Source organism: Zalophus californianus, chromosome 8 (assembly GCF_009762305.2).
Source record: "Zalophus californianus isolate mZalCal1 chromosome 8, mZalCal1.pri.v2, whole genome shotgun sequence".
NCBI lineage: Eukaryota > Metazoa > Chordata > Mammalia > Carnivora > Otariidae > Zalophus > Zalophus californianus.
In genome coordinates this window covers 32,138,723-32,158,888 of record NC_045602.1, presented here as the reverse complement: position 1 = coordinate 32,158,888, position 20,166 = coordinate 32,138,723, and the positions used below count along the sequence as shown (strand labels likewise).

The following is a 20,166-nucleotide window of genomic DNA, read 5'->3' as shown; positions in this document are numbered from 1 at the left end:
TCAAAAAGGAGTACTTTGCAGAGATTATCTTAATCATTTATTTAATGTGTTCATTAATATGTTTTTTAATTCATTTTTTAAATCTTTTTGGTTTTAAGGTAAATATCCCGATGGACTTGGGAACCAAAACTCAATAGTCCTGTTTCAATGAGAGAAAGTGAAAAACCAACGCAGCAGAGAGGAGTCACGTATGTTGAAAAAGTATTTTTAAACTGTTAAATGATTAAAATGCCTATTTTGTTTTTAAGTTACTTTTAATTTGTCATCTCCATCCAATAAGGAACTTCGTCCAACCCACCTTCTAGTGTCTAGACCAGTGATTCTCAACTTTTTCCACTAATTGTGTATTTCCACCAATTGCTTATTCATCTATGCAATATGCTTTTAGGAAAACAATTCTCAGCTTCCAAAGTTATATTCCCACGGATACAATAATTCTCAGCCCAAGAAAGCATACTGAATACAAATGAGTAAAAATGGTATTAGAGGGATTGCATTACACCCGTATAAGTAAATAATTTGTAGACTTTGTATTATCACCTACATCATTGATATACAGAGTTTGACTGCAGGCTAACTCTGGCTTGCAGACCAATTTTAATTAGCCCACACAATATTTTTAAAATAAATTTTCACATAAAATTCTGGATTGCCAGTGTCTCATAAAATACCGGAAGATCTGGCAACTCTAGTCCCTTCTTCCTGAATAATAATTGGACAATATTTCCTGTAGACAAGCATATGTGCTCCACTTAAGCTCACCTCCCAATAGCCCATATTGTATCACATTCCGCTTACTTCCACTCATTTATATCACCGTCTGGCCCTGTAGGCATTTGGGTTTGCAACCTCTGGCCTGGGTCATATTTTCTTTGCAGAACATTACAGAGATACAGATATTTATACACAAGTGCACACACACATTTATGTGCATATTCAATGGGGGCAGTTATACATAGTATAGTGGGAAGCGATGGCCTGGACATTAGGAGACTTGGGTCACAGATCCACAACTACCTAGATAGCCGAGTGATTTCAGCAAAGCCTTTTAATGTCTCTGAACTTTATTTTATTATCTGTAGAGTGAGGAGGTTGGACTAGATCTCAGGAGTTTTCCTAACTCTGAAACTCACTGATTTGAAGTTCTCCATTCAGAGAAGCAGACAAGACAGACACAGATGCATGTAATTCTAGTTTATAAAGGATTTTTTAAAAACTTACCTCATCATTTGTTAACTTTAGGAATAAATCTCCAAGAACTCCTTGGCGTGGCCACTTCAGGACCCTTTCCTGCAGAGCATGAAGCAAATCGAGGTGCTGCTGGACAAGGTACCGTAAAGAGCCAGGGAAGAGGCTTGAAACAGAATAGAGATAGGATCACACAAACCAGGTGTACAGAGGAAATACCCTATAAGAACATATGCAGGAGGTTCCATTTTCCCAGTCATTTAAAATATTCTGAGTCACAGCTCTGCATTCAGGACTTTTTTTTTAAGTTTGACATTGTAGACCTAATAGCAAATATCCTCAAGATGTAAAAAGACCCCTTTAGGGGTGCCTGGGTGGCTCAGTCGGTTAAGCATCAGACTCTTGATTTTGGCTCAGGTCATGATCTCAGGGTTCTGGGATGGAGCCCCGTGTTGGGCTCCACACTCAGCAGGGGAGTCTGCTTGAAGATTCTCTCCCTCTGCCCCTCCTCCGACTCATGCACTCTCTCTCTCTCACTCTCTCTCTCTCTCTCTCTCTCTCAAGTAAATAAATAAATCTTTAAAAAATTAAATAAAAATAAAAAGACCCCTTTACCAATGACTCCTACACAAATGTGTATCTCACTAATAAAGAGCACATCATTTGAATGGCTATTTTTTTTTAAGTTTATTTATTTTTCTTAGTAATCTCTACACCCAACGTGGGGCTCAAACTCACAAACCTGAGATCAAGAATTGCACACTCTTCCAACTGAGCCAGCCAAAATGGCCTTTTTAAAGCCAAACTGTTACTGTCTCATTTATGTGACAGTAGAAATTCTAAGGGAACTCTTTTCCAAAATTTTAAAGTTATTCCCACTTAATATGCAAAAGAGACTACTCTAATTAGTGCTGTAGATGACAGCACGAAGGTGGCACTTGATCATTCTTAGCTACTGAGTAAGAGACTCCGATTGCGGTAAAAAGGAAAACTTGTTTAAAGCTGGCACCTAAATGCTCAGGGGATGGGCATATGAAAGTGCTCCTTTCCCTTCCCTTCATTTTCCAAGAGGACTACTGGGCAAGGACACAGTCCTGCCTGGGGAGGCTGCGGACCAGGCCTGGCCTACTACTCCGTGGAGCTTCACAGAGCCCCTTCCTCCTCTCACATCCGTCTCCCTCATTCCTTAGTGTGCCCCAGTTTGTTTGTTTGTTTGTTTGTTTGTTAGTTTTTTCCCAGAGGAAATGAAGGGAGGAAGAGAGGTGTCAGAGAAGGATGTGGTGGAGAGGAGAGAGAGAGAGAGAGAGGATCACGGGCAGAGGAAGGGGGTGCATGGAGAAGGGTGGGGCAATCAGGGGCCCTAGAGGAATGAGGATGGAAGCCAGAAGAAAGTTGAGTTTTGCTGGGCTACAGCAAGGACTCGAGCTCTAACTTGGTGACTTATGGGAAATGATACTAGGTTCCCTTGGGCTTTCAAGACCACAAGTTTAATGAAGATGAACGTGTCACTGAGAGCTGAACTTGATATTCCCCCAGGGTCCAACAAGAATAAATCAGTGGACGATTGGGGTGCTTTGCCAACCCTGAACAAGCAGACCTTTGTTGAGTTCAGTAGGAAGAACCCCAGTTTGGTAAGAAGCTTTTTCAACCTCCCCTCCAAAAAAATAAAAAAATTAAAAAAAAAAAAAAAGCTTCTTCAACCCATCTGCAAGTAAAGCAGACTCCCCTGAGGCTATAGCTCAGAGAAGCCGCAGATAACAGAGCGAGTACCCAGCCCCTGTGAGAAGATGAGGATTCCTTCACTCCGGTCTTCTGCCCCTCCCCTTCCTGTGCCACTAGTCTCCGCATTTGCGAAGCCAGCTGGTCCATAAGCACAAGTGGAGGGACTTCCCGATCTAAGCCCTTATGGCTGGCACAGTGGGCTCAGAAGATCTAAGTAATCCTTGTCCAGATCAGAGGGAATTTGGAGGGGTGGCTAGGAGACAGGCTGACTGTGGAGGAGACCATAAAGCTGATAGAGAAAAGCACAACTGATTGAACTGAAAGAGTAAAACACTATGCCCGTGAAAGGTCTAGATGTGAAAGATTTCTCCGCACCCAAGGCTATCATGACTTTGGGTAATATTCCTGGTGTGACACTGAAAGATGTGAGGGCACCCTGCCATGGTGAGTTCTGACTTTGAGATGGGTTGTCCATATAGGTTATGTAATATCTCTTGGATGATCTCTTTTTCTCTTTCTTTACTCCTCTCCTGGCCTTGCCTGGCCTCACCTGGCCTGACCTTCTTTCTCTTTCTTCTAAGAAAGCTGCCTTCTGCTACATGGTGACCAGTGTCCTTGCAGAATTGGAGAGCTGGTAACTTGGTTGGAGTCCAGGTACCCCCTGGACTGTCCACTGGGGTAATAGTTTGAGATTTCAGGGTGGGGGGTCACAAAAAGTTATTTCAACTCCCACAATACAGTACTTAAACAACAAGGGCATTAAACTAAAAGCCATCAAGGAAAACCCAGTTAGAGTTTCAAATTAATAACTTAGCTCTTGCCAGTCTAATTTTAGGCCAGAATATCTCCTGAGCTTCAGCAGCAGGACGCAACCAAATTTGAGGGGTGCCGATGACAGAGCGTGTGCCACCTGGTGGTGATCCATAGCACACGGCATTCTTGGTGGATGCAGAGTAGGCTGACTGACAATCCTGTCAGGCTGACGTTGTCCCTCTCCACAAGTATTCCGACAGGACTGTTTGATCCTGAGCTTGGAACTCTATCTAGGTGAATCAGACCAGAGAAAGCCAAGAACTACAACTCCTGTGATCCTCCAACAAATGAACAGCCGCCCACAAGTTCCACTCAGACCTCAGCGGCTGCTCGTACCTCTGCAGTTTCCAGCCCTTTGGTTCAGCCAGGGGCAGGGCTGGCTTGAAACACGCTAAGGAGGCTCTTGAGGGCTTTACTTTTCTCCAGGGAAAAACTAAAGTTTTATTGTAGAGGTTTGAGAAGATGTGGCAACCTCAGTTTTGAGTGTCCAGTTGTAGTTCCGGTGGGTTTTATTTTCACCCCCAGGTTACTTTGCAGCAGGGGTGGAAAGTGCTGGAGGCTTGCAATGTATGATGGGAAAGATGGGACATGTTACTAACTTATTTTCATCTTTGCATGGGGAAAACGCCAGTAGAGAAGGGGAATAATCTCGTTCTGTTGTGTATTTCATTCAGTGGGCCTATTTAAAACCCACAGAGGCTTCAGAAAAGCTTAGAAAAGGGGCGCCTGGGTGGCTCAGTCGGTTAAGCGTCTGCCTTCGGCTCAGGTCATGATCCCAGGGTCCTGGGATCTAGCCCCACACGGGGCTCCCTGCTCAGCGGGCAACCTGTTTCTCTCTCTCCCTCTGCTGTTCTCCCTGTTTGTGTGCCCTCTCTCTCTCTGTGTGTGTGTCATATAAATAAATAAAATCCTTAAAAAAGAAAAAAAGAAAAGCTTAGATAAAGAAGAAATGTAGTAAGTGAAGGAGGACAGTGGAAATCTAAGCCTAGGGTGGAAAAATGGCAACAGTGCAAAGCTCGGAACTCGAGTTTTTATATTAGTCCAAAGAGTACTGACTTAAAGCTTTTCTCATCTACATCCATGAAAAGAAAAAAGAGGGTTAGTTTAGTAAATAACTAACATGAATAGCATTATCGCAGATACGAGAAATAACTCTGGTTTCTAACTTTCATGGGGATTGTGTGATAGTTTTAAACTTTTTTAAATCTTGGGATTTGGGGACGATCCGTCCTTCCTCAGTCATGAGTCATGGGAGAACATCCTAGACAAGCAGGAAGTGACGGCAAGTAGAAGAGAGCTTCAGTAAGCCGAGAACATTTCTAGCGTCCCTGCCTGACACGTCAGTTGAGATCTGAAGTAAGAACATAAGGGCTGTTAAGAGGGAAGCCTACGCTGTAAAATAGGAACAGACAGAAGGTCTGCTTCTGGCTGAGAAACCCAACATATTGCTGTTAGTCAGATGATGTCTTTGAAATGACAAGGTCCTCAGAGAAGTGGTGTGATGTGGAAGGGTCACAAGGACAGAGGCAGACAAGCCTGGATTCGAATCCTGACACTAACTGACTGTATGGTTTTAAAGCCCTCTGGGCCTTAGTTTCTTCAGCTATATGGTAAGCTCCATAGGGTTCTTGTGAAGATTTCATGAATTTACCAATGAAGTGCCTTGGTTACCGTGTTCCAGAGTAAACAGTTCTCTCTCTCTCTCTCCCCTTGCCCCATCCCCAAATTTTCAGAGATGACGAGGAGATGCTGCTGGCTTAGAATCTCTCATGTGGAAGGAATACTACACCAAAAGGTAGACTTGCCTTTAGATTTGATTAATGCAAATGGAGCAGGTCTCTGGCAAGATGGCTGGAGGCTGGAGAGGCATCTCAGAGGCTGAAGGGGCAATGGGCGAGGGTGGGATGAGTCGGATTTCAGATGGGGAAGGAACGACCAGCCAGAATCTGGGTGGCCCCTGAGACAGGCCTCTAGGGGTGAGAGCTTTAGCCCTGTCACTTCACCCTTTCTGTTCCTTGTTGTTTTCTATACTTTGCTTACCTCAACTTTGCAGTAAAATGATTCTTGAAAATAGTCAAGCCACTTCTGAGTCTGTCAGGGAATATTCCCTCACCTCAGCCATTAGATATGGGGAGCACTGTGTTCTGGTTACTAGGTGTTTTGCCGGCAGCCGCAAGCCAAGTAAAATGGGGGGTGGGTAGAGAGCAGGAAAATACAATCAGGGGCTACCCGAGAGATTCACAATAGATTTATGGACCACCAGTGTCTATTACCTGATAGACTATTTAAACTATCAATGCTACATTTATCTGTAATAGTCCATAATCCAGACTTTCCATTCTTCTGGATTGGCCTTTTCCTCAACTAATCTGGATTATTACGTCTTCATGAGGTTAGTCCTTTCCACCAAATCAGAGTTTCCTCCTTCCTGCTTTTCTTAATGGAGAAGAAGCAGAGAAGATATAAAGATGATGAACAGAAGCAATAAAGGAGTGTTGTAATCTTGGAGCAGCTAGCATGCTGTTATAATATACTGCAGACCCTGTGGAAGCACCAACACACACACACACACACACACACACACACACACACACACACACACACACACACATACACACACACCCCACTTGCGCACCATCTAGTACTATGGGATCACCGGAACAAATAAGAAAGGTCCAAGTCCAGAGTTAATCAGCCCCGTACCATTTATCTAATGGCCACTTAATGCTTCAAATCTCCACTACATCCATTCCCTCCTATGTCCATGAGACCTGTGATCCCAGGAGCACATGCAGATGGCAACAGAGAGCAATGTCTCCCTCACTGTAGCATTAATTTCCCCTTTATGTTCTTTACAGACATGCCAGGGACACTGAAGTTCTCAGAGACTATCTTCATTTTTTTATCTGCGGTAAGTCTAAATTTGAGACTTGCCAGCCATTACCTGCTGTCACTGCCTACACTCTCTTCAAAGACTGTTTCTGGAACTCTTCACAGGTCACAGAATTCCCCGACTGGAAACAATAAACGACTTACCTTAAATTTTAATCAATCTGAAAAGCAAAGGCAATGAACACATGGATACCTTCTCTCTTTGGAATTCCTCTTTCCATCTGACCCTTGGAATGTTGCCTTGATCTTCAGGATCAGAGAGATGTTAATGACATATTTTCTCTCTGACTCAAGCAGTTCTAGAGCCACGGTCTGTCTTTTAGCTTTAAAAAACAAATCAAAGAGGGAATTTTCGTCAACCATTCCTTCCCAAAACTCGATTAAATGATAGAAAGCAATAAAAAGACATTGAAAGAAATAAAAACGGACATTGGCAAGTTTTCAGAGGATGGAAAACAGAATGGAAGCATGGTAATTAATTCAGCAGAGTAAGGGTGCAAAACCTTGGTGTTCTCATCTGCACATGGAAAATCTGCTGAGAAGCAGAAAGGCTCAAGGAGTGGAGGCACTGGGCACCACAGAAGGTACAAATAAGTAGCAGTGCTGAAAACAGGAGACTTAGTCTATATATAGTGCAATTGAACTTCCAGGCTCCTCCCCCCATGCCAGGTGGCTTCCTCATTCCCCACCCCCTCCCATGGGAAAATGGGAAAAATTAAACTAGAGGGGCCCATAACTCTGGGGTCTGGACTAAAGACAGTAGAGGGAAGGATTAAGATGCCAACATGAAAACAAGGGGACTCAGAGAAGGCTTGCCTACTGAATGGGGAGACTCCCCTCAGCCCCTCCCCCTGCAGGTCTTTCCACAGTCTTTCCACAGTACCAGTAGCCAGACTTATACTCTCCAGGCAGGAGACTGGAGGATCTTCCACTGAAGAAACTGAACTACCCAAGGGAAAAAGACCTACAGACACTGACATAAAGAGGTCAGCTACAAAAAGTTAATTTGCCACCTGATTAGCCTATAGTGAAGTCCATTTACTGATAAGCTTGGCCAACATAGAATCATGATCATGATTTCTTTTTATTTAAGGCCTCTCTCATATATATATATGTATATATATATATATATACATATATATATATGATATAGATAGATAGATAGATAGATAGATAGATAGATATGCTAAGGATCCTCAAACATTTGAATCAACCTTACACTGTAAAATAAAGAGAAGAAAAAGGTATATACAGATTTTGAATAAATGGAGACAATGCAGGGGATGTAATGTATAGCATGGTTAATAATATTATTTTGCATAATTGAAAGTTGCTAAAAGAGTAGACATAAAAGTTCTCAAAGAAAAAAAATTGTAGCTATGTATGGTGATGATGTTAACTAGACTTATTGTGGTGATCATTTCACAATATATACAAATATTAAATATTATGTTGTACATCTGAAACTAATATAACATTATGTGTCAATTATACATTAATAAAAAAAAGAGGCAATGCAGAAACAAAACTTTTTTAAAAATCCTATAATAAAGGGGCTCCTGGGTGGCTCAGTTGGTGAAGCACTGACTTTTTTTTTTTAATACTTTATGTATTTATTTGACACAGAGAGAGAGAGCGAGAGAGCACAAGGAGGGAGAGTGGCAGGCAGAAGGAGAGGGAGAAGCAGGCTCGCTATTGAGCAGTGAGCTCAATGTGGGCCTCCATCCCAGGGATCATGACCTGAGCCGAAGGCAGACGCTTAACCGACTGAGCCACCCAGGCGCCCCGGTGAAGCACTGATTCTGGATTTCAGGTCAGGTCATGATCTGCTCCTGGGATAGAGCCCTGCATTGGACTCCCTGCTCAGTGGGGAGTCTGCTTAAGGACTCTCTCTCTCGGGGCACCTGGGTGGCTCAGTCATTAAGCGTCTGCCTTTGGCTCAGGTCATGGTCCCAGGGTCCTGGGATCGAGCCCCACATCAGGCTCCCTGCTCAGCGGGAAGCCCACTTCTCCCTCTCCCACTCCCCCTGCTTGTGTTCCCACTCTTGCTGTGTCTCTCTCTGTCAAATAAATAAGTAAAATGTTTTAAAAAAAATGACTCTTTCTCTCTCCCCCTCTGCCCCTCCCACCACTCACACATTCTCTCTATATATAAAAAATAAAAGTAAATCTTTTTAAAAAATCCTATGATTAATATCCTCAAAGATATATGAGAAAAACATTCTACCCATTTAATAGTTACAGGATGCTATTTTTTTTTTTAAGAAAAGAGAACATTCCAAAAAGAAAAAAAGAAAAAGGAGGAGGAGGAGGAATTTTTGGCATTTTTTTCAAAGATAAAAAGGTGGCAGATAAAGTCAAGGAGATCTCCTGCCTTCTTCCCCACTCCCCCCACAAAACAAGAAAGAGACATTTTGAAGAAAAAGAGACTAGGAAATGATGGTAGTGGAGATCAATCCAGGAGACCCAATATCAAATTAATAAAAATTTCAGAGAAAAGAAAGAAAATGGATGAGAGGATAATAATAGAAATTGATAATAGAAAAAACCCAGGAGACACATTTCTAGAGGAAAGGGCCCACTATGCTCAGCATAATTAATGAAGAAGACTCTCACAACACTGTGACACATTAGCACACCAAAGGTAAAGAGAAGATCCTAAAAGTTACCAGAGAGAACAATCAGGTAACATACAAAGGACTGGGGATCAGAATGGTATTGGACTTCCCAAAAGTAACATTAGAAACTAGAGGACAATGAAACAATTGCTTCAAAATGATGAGGGAAAATGATTTTATATTCACCTAAATTATCACCAAAGCACGTGGAAGCTACTGGACGATGGGTTCCATCAAACAAGGAGTAAACCAAGAAACCAACAGGCACACAAGATAAAAACAAACGAAAGGGAATCTAACATAGGAAAACTATGAAAGGAATTCCTAAGAAGAGTGGGAAGTCCCAGGATAGCAGCAGTGCAATGGGCCAGAATGGAGTAGAATGACAAAGGACTCTAGGGCAAAGGCTTCGGTGGGTGGAGAGGGGAGGAGAAGAAGAAGCATGTAAACGAGAGATTTCCTGTTACATTGCTAAGAAAAATTGAAGAAGACTTATAGTAAGGGAGACATAAACCATGTTCTTTGATTGGAACACTAAATACTGCCAAGTTGTAAATTCTATGCTAATTGGAATAAAAAGAATATAGAGTCTAGAATTAGAACCACCCATATGTGAATCACCTGACATTCTTTGCACAATTCAATATGGAAAGAAAGATATTTTCGATAAATGGTGCTGAAGCAACTGGACAGCCGTATGGGAAAAAAATGAACCTGGACTCCTTCCTCACACCATACATCAAAATCTATTCAAGGTAAGTAATAGATTGGAGCTCCTGGCTGACTCAGTCTGTAGAGCATGCAACTCTAGATCTTGGGGTCATGAGTTGGAGCCCCACATTAGGCATAGAGTTTACTTAAAAAACATCTTAAAAAAAAAGATAAGTAATAGATCTAAATGTGAAAGCTAAAGCTATAAAGATTTTAGAAGAAAACATACTAGAGTATCTCCACAACTTTGGGATAGGCAAAGATCTCTTGGAAGGACACATAAGTCACAATCTATATAAAAAGTTTAAAATTGATTAACTTCACCAAAATTAAGAACATCTATTCATCAGAAGACTATTAAGAATGTGAAAATGCAAGCCACATACTGGAATAAAATATTCTCCACACATATATCTAATAAAGAACTCATATCCAAAATATATTAAGAGATTCTACTAATTGATAATAAGATAATGCACTTTAAAAGTTGGACAAAGGACTTAAACAGGCACTTCATAAAAGAAGATGTACAAATAACTAATAAGCACATGAAAAGATGCTCAACATCATTAGTCATCAGGCAAGTGCAAATCAAAACTACAATACCAGTACACCCCCCATGAGAATGGCTAAAATTAAAAAGACTAACCATACTAAATATTGGGAAGGATATGAAGCAACCAGAACTCGTGGACATTACTGGATGGAGTATAAAATGTCCCAGTCACTTTGGAAAACTGTTTGATGTTTTCTTTCAGAGTTTAGCATAATCCTATCCCCTAATCTAGAGATATTACTCCTACGGGTACATCCAAGAGAAATGAGGGCAGACATCCAAGAAAGACTCATTCAAGAATATTCATATCAGTTTTGCTTATAATAGCCCTAAACTAGTAACAATCCAAATGTCCATCAACAGGAGAACAGATAAGCAAATTGTGGTAAATTTATTCAATGACTGAAAAAAGGAATGAACTACTGAGTGAATTACACACAGCACATTATATTGAGAGAAAGAAGCCTGACTCAAAAGAGTACACATTGTATTATTCCCTCTGTATGAAGTTCGGGAACAGAGGAAACTAATTTACAGTGACAGAAGTCAGAATAGTGGTTCTTCGGGTGGTAAGGTGCATGAGAGAACTCTCTGGGGTAACAAATATTGTATATCTTTTTTTTAAAAGATTTTATTTATTTATTTGAGAGAGAGAGAATGAGAGATAGAGAGCACGAGAGGGAAGAGGGTCAGAGGGAGAAGCAGACTCCCTGCTGAGCAGGGAGCCCGATGTGGGACTCGATCCCGGGACTCCAGGATCATGACCTGAGCCGAAGGCAGTCACTTAACCAACTGAGCCACCCAGGCACCCACAAAAATTGTATATCTTGATGCAGGTAGTGATCACAAGAGGCTATACATACATACATAAAAAGTCAATGAGCTTAAACTTAAGCTTTGTTAACTTTGCTGTACGTAAATTATCCCCCAGTAAAGTACTGATTAAAAAAAAAAAAAAAACCAGCAGCATAAACTTATTTTAGAACGTGGAAGCAAGTACCACAAGAAACTGTGCAAACAGTTTAAAGTGGTTGCTCTTTTCTTCATAATAAACCTTTTAGTACTATTTATTTTTTCATGTGTGTGATGGTAAAAATTAATTTTTAAAAACTGCCTTCCACAAAGTGGTTGGAGGGAAACGGCATTATGTGACATATAGTAAGTGTGGAATAGCAATTTGTGACACAAAGGAGAGGAAGGACGGGAAAAGGAGGGAAGGAGGAAGGAGGGAGGGAGGACGGACCCCGTTGCGGTGTTTGATATCTTGGGGGCAGACTACTGATCCGAGACGCACATTTTGAAGATTTCGCATCACTACATAGTTCACAAAATGCTGCCCTCTTCCCCACCAACTTTATCCCTTTTTTGGTTTTTTTTTTTTTTAAGATTTTATTTATTTATTTGACAGAGAGATAGAGGGAGAGCACAAGTAGACAGAGCAGCAGGCAGAGGGAGAAGCAGGCTCTCCGCCGAGCAGGGAGCTGGACATGGGGCTCGATCCCAGGACACTGGGACCACGACCCGAGCCGAAGGCAGCCGCCCAACCGACTGAGCCACCCAGGCACCCCAACTTTATCCCTTTTTTCCCCCAAAGCACTGTGTTACTAAATGTCATGGATACCCAGAGTCGAGGTGCTGGTCCCAAGCTGGCCATGTGACCTCAGGTGAGTCCCCTCATCTCTATAGGCTTTAGCCTTCATCTGAAAAGGAAACCAGAGAGCAGGTGGTCTCATATGTCCCCTGAACCTATATTGCAAGGATTCTAGCCTGTAGGTTTCCTGTTCTTCAAAATTTCAGCCTGTATTTTCCCTTGGGACTTACCAGCTAAAGAGGTTTCACATAAAACATTTTCCAGGGAGCTGTGTCTGCCCTGGCCAGCATCCTTGAGTTTATCTGGGTGGTCTTTTGTGACATATTCCTCGCCCCATTCTTTACCATCCTTAGGCTGCCTCCACACACCAGATGAGAGATGGCTCTTGGGCTGGATATCAGCCGAGAGGCAAGACTTAAGGTTTTCTTCTGCTTCTGGAGTTGTTGGGTTCATTCCTGAAAAATAACACCTGCCGTCAAGATTTGACTTTTTTTAAAATATATATATATTTATTAACTCTGAAATATTATGCCCATTTGGGTACAAACTATCCCTCAAGGATTAAATAAATCAACTGAAGATTAAAAGTTTTTACACTTGCGAAGGATCACCTCTGTTTCTGGCCTATACATCCTCTACTCTTTGTATGTAGTCGCTAGTAAACAAGGAGTTTTAAAAAAGTAAATTTATAAAATAATATAATTAATTTGTAGTAAGTATGCATTGACTCCCTGTATCTCCTTCCTTTTAGGCAAGCACACCAGGGAAAAAATACGGAGGAAGAAAGATGCCAAAACAATGTTTTCTTTTGGAATTTGTTTTCCTTGGCCACAATAATGGTAAGTTGCAAAAAGGAGGAAGGAATGGAGGGAAGGGAAGATGAAATTTATGAAATACTGGTGGGTTGTCTATTAAGTAAATAACCTTTAAATTAAATAAACTATAAAATGTGTCCGTAGAAAACTTATGTCATGCTACGTATACCTGTGAGTTTCTCAGCAAATATTATTTCAGTAATTGACGTGAGCCAGAAAGAACCAATTGATGTGAGCCAGAAAGAACCAAGAATACTGGCTTTGTCTTAAACATCTCCACCCCTTCTCTCTCCTTGGTTTAACTGAGTCACTGACTTATTCTATTATACATCTTGGGGTCTTAGTAACCACAGTGCTTTATCTTGCCTGAGTTCTTTCAAGCCTGGTTTGGGACTGAGGGACTAGAAGCAGGGAAGGTGGAAGCAGGGAAAAGGTAGAGTTGCTAGAAGTGAAGAGAACTAAACACAGAGCTACTTACCAGGACCCATCATCCCCTTCACATTACTGTCTGCTACATGCATGGATCTGGATTCTTGGGCTATAGAGAAAGGAAAGCTTTCAGTCAGTATTCACTCCACTAACAGGGGCTGACACCTTCTATGAGCCAGACACTGGGGACAGACTCACTGTTGACAGCTTACTGAGGGAGACAGAAGAGCCAAAAATAAAATAAAATTTCAATATAGTGGCAAGCGCTATTTTCCCATTTGTAAGAATATATAAGTGGCACTTACCTCCTAGACTACCAAAAGAATTAAATCAGTTAATATGTGTAAACTGTACAGAATAAGAGCTAACTATGATGGTGAGGGTGAGAGGAACCAGAATGATGCTGTTCAAATGTAAGTCAGACCCTGTCACTCCTCCGCTTAGTCCTCCAATGGCTTCCCAGGTCAGCGTAAAAGCCAAAGGCTTTATAATGACCATAAAGCCGTAAAGTATCTGCCCCCTCCTGCCCCTCCTGTTTCCTTCTTTTCTGAAAACTTCGTCTCCTGTTGTCTCTCTTGTTCCCTCTGCTTTACCACCCCTGCTCCTGCTCCAACTTGAATGAACATCTCAATGATGTTCCCGCTAGGACCTTGGCATGGGCTGTTCCTTTCTTCCCTTCCAAATGCATAAGCTCACATCCTCACTTCCTTCAGGTTTTATCTGGCACCCTCTCTAAAGTTACACCTGTGTTTCCTTATTTTTCTCCCTATCACTAACGTACTACATATTTTATCTATTTTGTTTGTTGTCTGCTTCCATGAGGGCAGGAATGTTTGTTGTTTTGTTCATTACTATCTCCCACCATCTAAGTCAGCGTCTGGGGTGATGGATAGATAGCAGGAAACATGAACGCGAAGTGGGACAGTTAACACCTTAACTGCAATCTCCCGAAAGACCTTGAGCCAGAGGCACCCACAGATTCCTGACTCAGAGAAACTATAACATAATGAATGTTTGCTATTGTACGCTACTGAATTTGGGAGCAATAAGCAACAATTGCACCATTTTATAATTAACAGTGGGTAAGCCAACCCTTTCTAAACGTTGGCCTTTAGATCCTGCATTTTAACATAACATACCATCAATCATATCCAAAATGTCTTATTATGGCACATTATTCTCAAATTCTGCAGTAATTTGGTTGAACAAACTGTATTATATAAGCCACATCTATTATAACAGGGAAGGAGGGAGGAGTTCCCACCACACAGCTCATTGAACTCTGTCTGAGCACTTTGCAAATATAATTTTTAATCTTTTATCTCGTGAAAATGTTCAACTTCCCCAGACCTGGCACTGATCTGACCTCTACTTTCTAAGGCCATCCTGTATTCTTTCCTAATAAGACCATCCTTTCATGTCCTGTTCCTTATGACATGGAGCAAAGAAAATAGAACTACCTGTGATGAACCCACTCAGTCCCCAGAGGGATCTGTGAGTTTTCCCAGGCTGCACCTATCAGTCTCTAAAGTAACGACTCAAAGGGGTAAAAAAAAAAACAACAAAGAAAAAAATCAGATCCATACTTTGAAGTTATATTGATTAAAAGCCTCTGATTTAGATTTTTAAATTTAGTGATTCAAAACACATTTATCGTCTAGGAATATATGGTGCCTTAAGGCAGAAGGGTAGAAAACCACCAGCTCTGCCCCCAGAGGAGCTTACAATTGGTTGAGAAGTCCTTGAGCCTCTTTTGGAGACTTTCTATATGTGACCCAAAAAAATTAAAAAAAAAAGAGAGGACAGTTACTCTAAATAACATTAATGTCACTCTCCAGCATAGGTGCTTTGCTAGACATTGCTGAGCATACAAAGATGTAGCAAACGTGTAACCAGACATGGTTACAGACGGAGGTAACTGGATGGAAAGCCAGTTTCATCAGCGCTGCCCAGGGACAGTTTTCTAGCATCTGCTGTCTCATCCCTCAGATCGGGGGTGTGGCTAGTGACCTGAGCCCACAGACAGCACCAGCTCTGGTTACCCAGAGAAAGAGGGGCACACCACTGATGTCACTGCCTGCCAGTTAAGGCAGATATGATTTTTTCTGATCAGTGAAACCTCACTGAAAAAAGCGCAGAACACACAATTTTCTGCTAAGAATACACCTATCTTTAAAATGTCTATGCAGAGAGACAAGGCGTGAGCAGTAATGTGGAAGAGAAAATGAGTTATTAGAGTGAATAATTTTTTTAACATTTTTCTCCTAGGGTTAGTATTTGAAATTTAGAAAACCCAGATAAGTATTTTCCCAAAAAAGAAAATCTTTTAAAATTGGGCAGATTCTCCTGGTCTCTTAGGATCCCTTGGATTCTTTTTTTTTTTTTTTTAAGATTTTATTTATTTATTTGACACAGAGAGAGAGAGTACAAGCAGAGGGAACTACAGGTAGAGGGAGAGGGAGAAGCAGGCTCCCTGCTGAGCAGAGAGCCCGATGCAGGGCTCCATCCCAGGACCCTGGGATCGTGACCTGAGCTGAAGGCAGATGCTTAACCAACTGAGCCACCCAGGCACCTCAGGATCCTCTCTCTGGATTCTTATAAATTCCAATTATAGGAGGAAATATTCTGAGCAATACATCATTTTCCTATAAGGATGGAAGACATAAACCCATTCTCACTATTACTTAAGCTCTAGGAATCAAGGGGAAAGGCTTGGTTAATTCCATATGGTTTGCAAACTGTACCTTTTTCATAGGCCTGAGAAGGCAAAAGGTTTGTAAAGTCTTCACTTGGAAGAACAGGCTCAGGGATATTGATTGAACGGAAAGGACTTCCTTGTGCTTGAGCAGGCCCAGCCTGTGAGCCATGTTCTTCTTTTTGAGTTTTCCTGGGGAAGGAAAACAAAGGGTCTTAATGCCTGATAGGTTAAGAAGAGAATCAGTTCAGAATGATTCAAGAAAAATTCTGAAACATTAGGTTGAACCAAAGAAGTGCTGTTTTTGTAAATTAAAAATAGTTAGATACTAGCAATTCTTAGAGTTCAACTTAATTCATTGCCAAAGCTGGAGAAAAAATTTCAAATACATACAAATCACATCCTAATGGTAATACCTATATTTTTGTTTTTCTGTTCTTGGCTTCCTTGTCATCAGGATCTGTACAGAGTTTGCAATGATGACAATTTGCTTGGGGTGACTTACATTCACTTAACAAAGCAACACAAAGGTTCCAGGAAGCAGCAGGTCTTCAACTACAAACAACAAGCCACTCTTTGTAGTCACACAAATATTATTGCCATATTTCTATTTTAAATTTGATAATTTAAAAACCTATAACAATAATGATTATATATGTTCAATGGTGAAACTTAATTGATTCAACCTGGTTGAGATATTAACATAAATGTATTTTCAATGGTAGAAGTAAACTAGTAGTAGCATTAGAGAAATTTTAGAAAACTAATTAAAAAAGAAAATTATGAGTGACCCCACTATCTTAACACAACAATCACCATTTTAAAATATATCTTTCTAGTTTTTATTTTACATGTTTTTACAGTTCTACATGTCATCTTATATCATTTTCATTTCACTTCCTATTGTACTTGAGTGCATTTTCCGTGTAATTGTTGCCATCCATTTTTAAAAGTAACTGATTTTTATGATTCTATAACTTCCATCACATGCTGACCCACAGATTCCAGCAGTATGTAGCCAGTTATCTATCTGCCGACAGGGGGGAAGGTGTTCTCGGTGTAAGTATACAAGCCTCTGCTTACGGGTTTGCCGTCGGCCAATTTTGTGTAAGACACTCACTTGGCTTTAACCTTTCGAGATTCCCTTCGCTTTTCCTGCTGAAGCTGTTCAATTTTCTGTTGCATTTCTTCTTGCTTGGAAGTGATGGCCTGAATCATTGACATGGCATTGCTCAGCTCTTCCTGAAAAATAGGAATTGATACATACTGAATCTGGTAAAGGGGGTGAAAGGATATAACATGGGCACCTGGGTGGCTCAGTTGGTTAAGCAACTGCCTTCGGCTCAGGTCATGATCCTGGAGTCCTGGGATCGAGTCCCACGTCGGGCTCCCTGCTCAGCAGGGAGTCTGCTTCTCCCTCTGACCCTCCCCCCTCTCATGCTCTCTCTCTCTATCTCATTCTTCTCTCAAATAAATAAATAAAATCTTAAAAAAAAAGAAAGAAAGGATATAACATGATATCTAGTACACAGTAAGCTTTTTTTTTATTTTTTTAAAAGATTTTACTTATTTATTTGACAAAGAGAGAATGAGAGCACAAGAGGGAAGAGGGTCAGAGGGAGAAGCAGACTCCCCGCTGAGCAGGGAGCCCGATGCAGGACTCGATCCCAGGACTCCAGGATCATGACCTGAGCCGAAGGTTGTCACTCAACCAACTGCGCCACCCAGGTGCCCAGTAAGCTTCTAATATACATGTGTTGAATGAATGAATGAGAGATGAACATCTTATTTCTATTGCAGTCTGTAATTTTAACACAGAGATCCAAGAAAGAAAAACATGAAATAGATTTTTTTTCATGATAATTAGCGAATGGGCCAGAGAGAAAATTCTTTTCTTTGACTGCTACGTGAAAAGGTGTTTTCTACTTCTGTGGCTAAGACCAAGAACCTCTCTGTTTAGCAGGGGAGTAGAAAAGAAGCCTAGGGGGCGCCTGGGTGGCTCAGTTGGTTAAGCAACTGCCTTCAGCTCAGGTCATGATCCTGGAGTCCCAGGATCGAGTCCCGCATTGGGCTCCCTGTTCAGCAGAGAGTCTGCTTCTCCTTCTGACCCTCCCCCCTCTCATTCTCTCTCTCAAATAAATAAATAAAATCTGAAAGAAAGAAAGAAACAAAGAAACAAAGAAAGAAAGGAGCCTACCTTGAAATAGTTTAACGAATTCTTCATCTCAGTAACTTTTTCTTCCATGGAACATCGGCAGCTCTTAACCTTCTCTTCCAAAGCATATTCTCCATGTTGAATTCTTGACAGTTCTTGCATTGCTTCCGTGAAACCAGTTTTGAGTTCAGAGGCCAAGGCCTGCAACTAAAGATAATCACCAAGAGTGAATTCAATTTGCTATAAACTACTGTAAATACTGCCACTGGCCCCTTGAATTTTCATTTCGTTTGAGAAACCAAGCTCCTGAAAACCTACAGACCTCATATACTGGTAGACTGAAGTTTAGACAACATAAGGCAACCTTGGTCCCATTCTTTTAGGGAAAAGAGGGTCTTTTTTATATAGCACATGCCGAAGCTGGATAGTGACAAGCAAGCAAACAATTAAGTTGACAGGTGTTCCTGTGAGCTATGTTTATTCTAACACCGTTGCTTAAAATGAGATTTACTTGAAAACCAACATATGCTTGTGAAAGACCATCTTGATCCAGTAATTCTTTGAATCCCATGAAAGAAAGGATGGGTCATATTATCCGGGGTGTTATAGAAGATGAAGAAATTCAGTTATTTTTCCCTTAAAAATTAAATGATAAAAAGAATAATAACTAAGCATATCTGAGAATTTCTTTGAAAGGGAAGAGGATTCATATATATATATATATATATATATATATATATATATATATATATATAGTTGTTGGATGATGTCATGGAAAAGGAGAAAATGGGATTTGCATTTGAGTGGCAGGAAATAGCTACAGTGTTAGGAGCTCAGCACACTGTTGATAGTGATGTTGAATTATCTTCAAGAGTCAAGCCTGGTCGTGTAGGAGTGCACACATTGGACTTCTGTTGTCAACTTCCACACCATGAAAAAAGTATCAATTTTGGAGTCAGGGTGGGAATCCTAGCTCTCTCCTATGAGAAGTAAGACCTCAGGCAAGTTGGTTAACCTCTTTGTGGCAGTCTCCTCCTGCATAAAATAACTACTGTGACACCTCTTTCACAGGGCTGTCTGGAGAATTAAATGAATACAGGTAGGCAAGTTTTCTGCCACAGTGCATGCTTGGTTCATAGAAGGTGTTCAAGAAATTTTAATTCTTCTCCCCCTTTCAGTGGCACATCAAAAAGTTGAGCACAAACAGAAATGTGGAGAAAATAGAGCACTTCTAAAGTTCAGGTTTTTTTTTTTTTATTGAACAAATAATACAATAATAGTACAATAAGATAATAACACTTTCTTGAAATTCATGATCTTACCCTCCGCTAAAGAGAGGAACTCTTAGCCCCTGTTCTCTCTTTAAAGCAGAACTTTTGACAAAATTAACAAAATTCCTTCAAATGTGTACTTCTAAACATTTTCAGAATCTGGTTATCCAAAATGATTCCAACTCACAATGACACCTCCCACTATAAAAAGACTTGGTCTCCTACACCACAGTTTTAAAATATGGGGTTTTGTGGTTCCCTGTGCCTCAAAGGTTTCTTTCAAGGGCCGGAAATAGGGAGAAGTAAGAGGAACCAAAGGGATCATCCTGAGGAGAAAAGCAGGACCTGCCAAGTGTTCAGGCCTGGAAGCCTGAGGAACACCTTGAGCAGTCTGTATTTCACTCCAGTCCTCTTTCATGTTAATTAATCTTTGTGATGGATTTTAGCACATGTCCTAACGTGGTCACCATAATGGCTTAAAATCACCAGGTCAACTACTTTTGATCTGGTAGTTGTCATTACATAAATTCATCTTCAGTGAACAAAATAAACAAAATCGACAGCAATAGAATATCAAAGCAAAATCTGTGCAAGTTTTTAAAATTGAAGGAAGGAAACCTGACGTTCATTCAGGTACCCTGAAATAAATTCAGGTTTCCTGTTTGAAAAAAAAAAGGGGGAACCGTTATCCGACAGAAATAGGTTTCATT

At 40.9% G+C, this 20,166-nt stretch overlaps 1 protein-coding gene and 1 long non-coding RNA gene across 3 annotated transcripts in view; one reads left to right on the top strand and one right to left on the bottom strand.

Moving 5' to 3' along the window:
- ARHGEF33 (Rho guanine nucleotide exchange factor 33) overlaps positions 1-20,166 on the bottom strand; it is a 115,446-nt gene that overhangs the window by 62,083 nt on the left and 33,197 nt on the right. For both annotated transcript variants that reach the window (XM_027620869.1, XM_027620868.2), the window contains exons 5-11: positions 18,228-18,392; positions 17,151-17,272; positions 16,080-16,222; positions 13,385-13,444; positions 12,322-12,546; positions 6,809-6,938; positions 1,222-1,354 (exon numbers count right to left, since the gene is read on the bottom strand). In XM_027620869.1, coding sequence (XP_027476670.1) covers positions 1,222-1,354; positions 6,809-6,938; positions 12,322-12,546; positions 13,385-13,444; positions 16,080-16,222; positions 17,151-17,272; positions 18,228-18,392 — 978 coding nt within the window. The remainder of the gene's footprint in view (positions 1-1,221; positions 1,355-6,808; positions 6,939-12,321; positions 12,547-13,384; positions 13,445-16,079; positions 16,223-17,150; positions 17,273-18,227; positions 18,393-20,166) is intronic.
- On the top strand, positions 96-6,856 carry LOC113937130. Its single transcript, XR_003524511.1, has 5 exons — positions 96-188; positions 1,243-1,329; positions 5,457-5,518; positions 6,582-6,634; positions 6,721-6,856. It is a non-coding gene; the product is annotated as an uncharacterized LOC113937130 (long non-coding RNA).